Below are 7,709 nucleotides of genomic sequence, written 5' to 3'. Positions count from 1 at the left end.
ACATGTCTATGAAGTCACTTCATAGACATGTTTTTTATATATTTTTATATATCTGAGACCTATGCTATTGCCTAAAAATAGCATACGTCCTTTAAAAAGGTGAGGTTGTGATAAATAGGACTCTGGTTAAGGTTGGATTAAGAGATTTAATACAGCGGAGATGGAAAATAATTAGTTCATTCATTTACTGGAAGATTTGTGTCTTCTTAGGACTATTTAAAGAGACACACATGCCAGGCCACACATGCTCTAGTCAGTTCAGCACATAATAAGTAGCGTCCATTTTTATACCTAAAGATTAAAAGGTGAAAACTTTCAACATGGACACTGGAGAGGCTGCACTTGAAACATTAGAGCTATAATTTTCTGGGAGAAAATAGCTTGCATCGCTCAGTGAGCCAGTTGTTCTGACCACTGATATACTTAGAGACTCGGTCGTGGTGACTTTAGAGATTAGAGAAAGAAAAACACTGTGACTCTCTGTCTTGGTACATTTAGACTTTGGTGAGTTATACTGAACCCTAAACTTGCTTGCAAAGGCAGATTTGAAGACATTATTAGTTGACGGATTGAACATCTATGGAGTCAAGGAGCACAGTCAAAGGTCAGCGGCTTTCAAATGAATCTCCATGCCGGCCTTGCACCAGAAAGATGATATGTCCTTAAAAAAGTTTATTTAGAATCTCAATCACTATTCTCTTCAGAAGAATCTTTACTTTACTTTAGGGCGACTGTGGCTGCGAGGGAGTGCGGTCGTCTTTCAACCAGAAGGTTGTGGGTTTGATCCCAGCCCATGCAGTCAACATGTCGATATATCCTTGGGCAAGATACTTAACCCTGAGCTGCTCCTGATGGCCAACGGTGTGTGAATGTGTGTGAATATTAGGTCCTAGAGNGCTGCGAGGGAGTGCGGTCGTCTTTCAACCAGAAGGTTGTGGGTTTGATCCCAGCCCATGCAGTCAACATGTCGATATATCCTTGGGCAAGATACTTAACCCTGAGCTGCTCCTGATGGCCAACGGTGTGTGAATGTGTGTGAATATTAGGTCCTAGAGTAAGGTACAGTGCTATGGGTGAATGAGTGTGAATGGGTGAACGACAGGAAGTATGTAAAGCGCTTTGAGGGGTCTTAACGACTGGATAAAGCGGTATGTAAGTACAGTCCATTTAATTTTGCTTCATCAAACTTGACAACTTTGAACAGTTGAGAGTTTGTCTTTGCTCATCCGTGCACTAAACCATGTAATCATTTCCCTTCATGGCATCCTTTTCTTTCCTGTCTGGCTAATTTTAGGCAGGAATGTAAGTGTTGGAGTGCAAAGCATCCATCTTCTTTATGAAAACACTCACTCGAAAATACTTCTTCACTTCTTCTTCTTACAGCTACAGCAAACAAAATAAAGCTGCATTTCGAAGCCGAATTTTGCTAATTATTTTGACTTTGTGAGCTACTTTCTAATCCTGTGTTGAAAGATGTTCTCAGCAGACTGGTGGAAAACCATTGAGGTTAGCTTAAGACAGGCTTTTCAGTGCTAAACACCTCTGCAGCAGAGCAGCAGTCAAAGAGGCAGCTCCACCACAGAAATGTCTTGGTTGGAAAAGTGTCATCTGCGAACCAATTCTCGCATCACGCCCCTCACACGCTTCGTATTCACTCAGCCATGATAGCACTGTGTACATGTGCTTTGTGGTTGGGGTGGGGTTTCGTGGTTAGGGTCTTTTTCCTCCAAATAGCGCCTAAAGGTTAAAATAAGAGTCTTATTTGATTAAGTGCACGTTCAGGGTGAGGCCTGCTCTGTAAAGTGAGGCTTCAAACAGAAGCCATGTGGCATGCATTGTGGGTGATGTGTTGGCCCTGAGCCAGTGTGTTGACTTACTCTCACAAAGCCTCCTCCTCAGCCTGCCTCTGATCTTGTCGATGGCATTGAAGTCCGTCACATAGAAGACGTGGGCGTTCTTTGGCTCGGCCGCGATCTCCTCCAGCTCCACCTTCAACGCCTCTCCGATCCCCACGGCGAACATTCTGATGCCGGCTTTAGCAGCGGCTTTGGAGGGCTCCAAAACGTAATCCTGGCTCAGACCATCTGTGAGAAGGATGGCCACCCTCTGGATGCCTCTGGCTTTCGGTCTGGCTCCGTTTCGCTCCGTGAAGATGTTGTTGGTGGTGTAGCTGATAGCGTCCCCGGTCATTGTATTTCCCCCCCGGTAAACTATTTCACTGGCAGCTCGCTTCACATCCTCCAGGGACCTGTGTTTGCTCAAAGTGAACTCAGTGGTGGGCGTGTCGCTGTAGCGAACCACGGCTACTCTGGTCTTGTCTGGTGCCACATCGAAAGAGTCGACAATATTGGACACCCATTGTCGGATCTTCTCAAAGTTCTCTCTTCCAACACTGGACGAGGTATCAAGGATGAACGCTAAGTCATAGTGGACATTCTTACATCCTGCCAATAAAATACAAGAGGATTTAGTCAAAAAACAATAAATACAAGCTCGATACAATACAGTGTTTTCATATTGGGCACGATTGATTGTACCCTGCCCCGAGTTCAATTGTCCCATGAGGATTCGTACCTGAGAACACAATCATCTACATTTGACAGAGACATTTGTGTATGTAGTTGGTACAGAAGTATACCTGAGAACCCATGACTCTGACTTGAAACCACCTTTTTGAGTAAACTCGGTCACAGATTGATGAACCATGCAAAGGTACAGAAAACAATGTTCACATTTTTCAAACAAACTAGACTTTGGGGTCAAGTGTTTAGGTATTGACATTTTTTGGCAATCATCACATGATGAACACTAGCCTTAAAGCTTTTTTGCATACACAATCGTGGAAAGGAGTGGCTATAACACAGAGAATAACGTTTGGTTTTTTTAGCATCACAAGTTTAGGGATTTAGAGAAGCCAAACTATCACTTTGTCCATCCATGTGTGCAGGGAGCCAACACTGGCTATGTAGCTGGTACAGAAGTATACCATACCACTACTTGAAACCACCTTTTTGGCTAAACCCTGTCACAGATCAATGCACCGTGCCAAGGCACAGTAAACAATGTTCACATTTTTCAAACAAACTAGACTTTGGGGTCAAGTGTACTTGGATCCGGGTCCTTGATAATGGTCTTACCTGCCCTCTGTGCTTCCACCGTCTCTCCGGAAAGAGTCAAGGCGAGGATGACCAAGACCAGGGTGATCCTCCATCCCAGTCGTAATTCCATCTCGTCCTCGGTTTGTGTCTGTTTAGTTTAGCTTATTACCACCATCAAGCTGTCCAGTCTGCGGAAAAGGTCAGTGGAAACATCAACAATGCTATTACAAGTCCTCACGCAGCAGCCACTAGTGAGCTACTTTGCAAATGTACAACAGACCTTCAAGACATTTCAGAATCAAAATCCTGTTTTCCAAGCTGTCCCTTGGCGAACAGGATTTTCGATTATTTCTTTCCAACTGCGCAACCAAAGTGGATGAAACACTTCCTGTTGTGCAGGGAGATTGCAGTGGAAGAAAAAAAGAAGAAGCAGGACTCTTACAAGAACTACTCTCACATCTCTACTACATATTGAGAAGGGGCTTGTGCAAGGTTGATTTCAGATTGCATTTTGCACTTCAAGAAATGTCTTGTATAAGGTACTCCAAAATAAAAAAGAACTCTCTATCTCATCCCACCTATTGTCCAGGTTTTCTTGTGTCCCCTGTGTGTATTCTTTCTGGTATGGAGGCTGGCAGGAAATGTTCTCCATTCTCAGGACGGGATAATTAAACCCTTGGACTGAAATACACATCTCTCTACAGCAGCAAGTGAATACTTCATCCAGAGAAAATTGGATTCACTGAAGATTGTTGGAACGTACAGCCATACAATTCTTTTCACCATATCCACCCACAAGACATTCAAATAAGAAAGTTGGGAGTATGCTGATGTTGCGCTGGAAAACTTCTCCATACTGATGTATTAAAGTTCCTTGCAGGTGTCTGTAGTTGTCATTTGGAGCTGCTAGAGGGACATTTATGCAGCTTTCTATTCATTAAAATGTTGCAAAGGACCGATAACTCAGCCTCTGTTGGATTCATTTACGAGGCCGTTGTGCCTGGGTGGCACTGACAGAAACCGTTTATACAAACACAAAATTATTCTTGCTCTTATTGTACACCGGTGGTTGTGATGCGAGCCTTTAGGGCTGATGTTTGACTGACCGTAGCCATAACAAGGACTCATCGTGACTGTTAGATGGTTTCATTGCGGGGGGCACTGGGGGAGGAAGAGGAAAGTCTGAGATATGCATGACTTGGAAAGAAATAACACGAGTCCCTTGAGTTCTGAATAGTTCTTCTCCATACATCATCGCCTCTGTGCTTCCTGACATGTCCATTGAATTATGGTAAATAGGTGTTTTCTAAATGCTTTCAAACCAACTGGCTGCTGTACAGAATGTGCTTAATATAATGTATTTAAAGGAAACGTTCACATTTCAAAAAGCTTTTATTTGCTTTCTTGTCGAGAGTTAGGAGAGACAATCGGTACTACTTACGTTTCTGAGACAGTTAGCATATGTTAGCATAGCGAGTGGAACAGGGGCAAACTGTTAGCCTAGCTCTGTCCATGTTAAAGCTTGTTAGTTTCATCCGAACAAAAGCTGAGTTGTAAAATTGAATTGAAAGGTTTTACAGGTGGGTAACTTACGTGCTTTATCTTGGCCAAAAGCATTTCAATCAAGAGCGGACTGAGACACATGAAGCTATTCTGGCCTTGTGGCCGCGCCAGGTATTGCAATGTTGGCAATTAAAGCTGTGTTGCATGTATACACAATCTTGGAAAGGAGTGGCTGTAAGACAGAGAATAACTATAATTTTTTTTAGCATCACAAGTTTAGTGATTTAGAGAAGCCAAACTACCATCCATGTGTGCACGGAGCCAACACTGGAGGCTTTTAGAATGAAAAAGCTCCAATATAGAGGCTTTTTTGTATGGACCCAGTGAGCAACTTTTAGAGAAATGAACAAGGCTCCATGATTGAATACAGTATCCAGTTTGTCATGCTTAGTTGAGCAGATAGACTTAAATTGCGATCAGGATTAGACCTTAAACATTTAACCTCCTATAAAACCACAGATTTCATTTTTTACATACTTTTTTTTTTGTCTCCAAATGTAAACATACAAGAAACAAAGGGTTAATACATGAACCTAGGTTTGTTTTAGCAAGAGACCTTTTTTCACTGGGCAGAGGCTTGCTGTTTAGCCTTGCATGAAGTATGTATGCTAAGCTAACATATTCCCTATCATGTCTATTTAAGTCCCATTTCTTGTTTTTATAGTGTCTGGTTGTTGCGTGTTGGCACCTTGAGTTCATTGTCATTTCGTTGTACCTGTACAATGACAAATTAAAGATCTATCTATCTATCTAAGCTAACCCTCTCCTTGCTGAAGCTTTATGTAAATGGTGTCAATCTTCTCATCTAACTCTTGACAAAAATGCTCATGTTTGTATTTGTTTTTTAAGTTGATTTTAACCTTCGATAGGGTTTTAATCATTCAGAATTTATGTGATTCAATTTGACTGTGCTGTATTGATATAAACTCATACATTTCACCTGTTTCAAAGGTCAGGTGAGTTCAGTTCTGGGGCTTAACATACAGTAGACCTAGTATGAAGGAGTGTATTATGTAATTAAAGTGATTGCATGTGTGTATAACTGAAATAGAAAAGGATTTAGGCGGAACATTATTCCAGGAAACGGACAATTTAAAAACAGCAACCTGTGGACTGTGGCTTGGCCTAGTCTGTGAAATAGAGAGTGCATTATTTACTGTGAAAAGTACTTTGGCCTCCAGATACAAGTTTCCTTATCTGATTCTCCACTGGGTTATTTCTGCTACTTTGGTTCCACTGGTACTAATAATGAGCATAATAGGCATACTAGCTGAATCACTCTAATTGCCCCAATTAGTTTGCATTTAACATCTCAGAGATTCAGCACAGAGAGACTTCAATGGAATAAAAACAGCCGCCCAATGAAAGCAGATGAACACGATTTGTATTCATGCTCCTAATCCTCTTTACCCAACTTTGCGCAACTCGTACATATTCTAATTTGTCTCTCTTTCATCTCTGATCACATTTAAATGCACTGTACGTCTCTCCCAGGGCTGCAATGAATCAATTATTGATATTATAAGCAGAAACAGTATCCGAGGTAAAGCTGAAGACAAGCTGCTTTGCTTCTGTCAACATTTGAACCTGACGCCAGATTCCTTACAAACGGTGAGTGTGTATCATCAGGCCCGTTTCCACTTCCTCTCTCTAAGGTGAAACCTGGGAATGAAATAGATGTCTAAAGCAGAAGCTCCACATCTGTCATTCCCAAAATGTAAAAAACAGAAAAAACCTCTTTTTTTTTCACATGCAACCAAAGAGAAAAAAGTCTGTTATCTGACAATCATCTGTGGGTTCAAAAAAAGTATGCCAACAAAATCCAAAATGCTAAAAGATAACATGTATTTAAGGGTGGAAATCAGAGTTTATGATGCTAATTGTTTTCTTACCTGTCCTTTCACTTTTTAGTGAGCGTTCCTGAGGTGTTTCTCTCTCTCTCTCTGTCACACCCTGAATCAGCACCGGGTGAGAAGCATCATTATCTAAGTGATTATAATAATCCAAGATATCTCCCCCTGCACGCGTCAAAACATCACAAATAGATTATCATTTAATCCAGGGAGACAATCCAGTGTACAGTGTTGTCAAAAAGTGAGGTGAGGTGAGCTTCAGCAACCTTGTGGGACAGAGTGGGAGGGAGCAGTGTGTGTGGGGGGGGGGAGTGTAGGGTTTCACTGGGGGAGCAAGTGGCTTCTACTGTTCTTCACTGGGCTGTGCTCACACATAAAAAAAGGCTGAGAGGCGCAGCCAATTATAGACGCAACTTTCTGGATATTTTGGGCCTTTTTTTTCCTTCCCTCTGCTTTAAAGCTGCGCCCATCAAAAGAAACAGGCATGGCTTATTGTCAACCCACCCAAAGTGTCCGGTCTTTGCAGAGATGGCAAAAGTACACACATCCTTTACTCAAGTAGAAGTACAGATACTCGTGTTTAAAAATACTCTGGTAAAAGTAAAAGTACTGACTAAACTTCTTTACTCAAGTAAAAGTAAAGAGGCTTTGAAATGTACTTCAGTAAAAAGTACAGTACCCATAACTAGCAGCTGTTTTAAAGAGTACCTGACCTCCCTTTATATCAATAGAACAATAATGTAATTGTTAGCTAATGAATGTTTCCATGCTGAACAACGGCAACATGACAACGTTTTCATTGGTCCCTCTTCTTTAGAGAAGACCAGGAAATGATGGATACACGGATCGTGTTCAAATCAATAGGCACGCAATGACTCTGAATAATAATGATCACGCCACCAAACACACATTCAAACTAAAGGAACCAGCCTGTTTGGAAAATGTAAGAAGTAGAAAGTACAGGTATTTGAGTTTAACATGTAAGAAGTAGAAAGTACAGGTATTTGGGTTCAACATGTAAGAAGTAGAAAGTACAGGTATTTGGGTTCAAAATATAAGAAGTAGAAAGTACAGGTATTTGTGTTCAAAATGTAAGAAGTCAAAGTAAAAGGTCATCAGAAAAATAAGTAGTGGAGTAAAGTACTGATACCAGAAAGATGTTCTTAAGTACAGTAACAAAGTATTTGTACTCCAC

The 7,709-nt window shown here is 41.4% G+C and overlaps 1 protein-coding gene across 1 annotated transcript; it reads right to left on the bottom strand.

Annotated features, from left to right (window-relative positions):
• Nucleotides 1-1,877: 1,877 nt before the first annotated feature.
• On the bottom strand, nt 1,878-6,634 carry LOC104960749 (collagen alpha-1(XXII) chain-like; the record flags this gene model as incomplete). Its single annotated transcript, XM_010788906.1, has 3 exons — nt 6,554-6,634; nt 3,138-3,286; nt 1,878-2,444 (listed from the first exon to the last, which is right to left on the bottom strand). Coding segments are annotated over exons 2-3 (658 nt in total), but the record flags the coding sequence as incomplete, so codon positions are not given.
• Nucleotides 6,635-7,709: the final 1,075 nt, after the last annotated feature.

This window comes from Notothenia coriiceps, unplaced genomic scaffold (genome assembly GCF_000735185.1).
Source record: "Notothenia coriiceps isolate Sejong01 unplaced genomic scaffold, NC01 NC01_scaffold00032340, whole genome shotgun sequence".
NCBI lineage: Eukaryota > Metazoa > Chordata > Actinopteri > Perciformes > Nototheniidae > Notothenia > Notothenia coriiceps.
The sequence above is the reverse complement of the archived record's forward strand: the minus strand, read 5'-3'. Positions and strand labels throughout refer to the sequence as shown.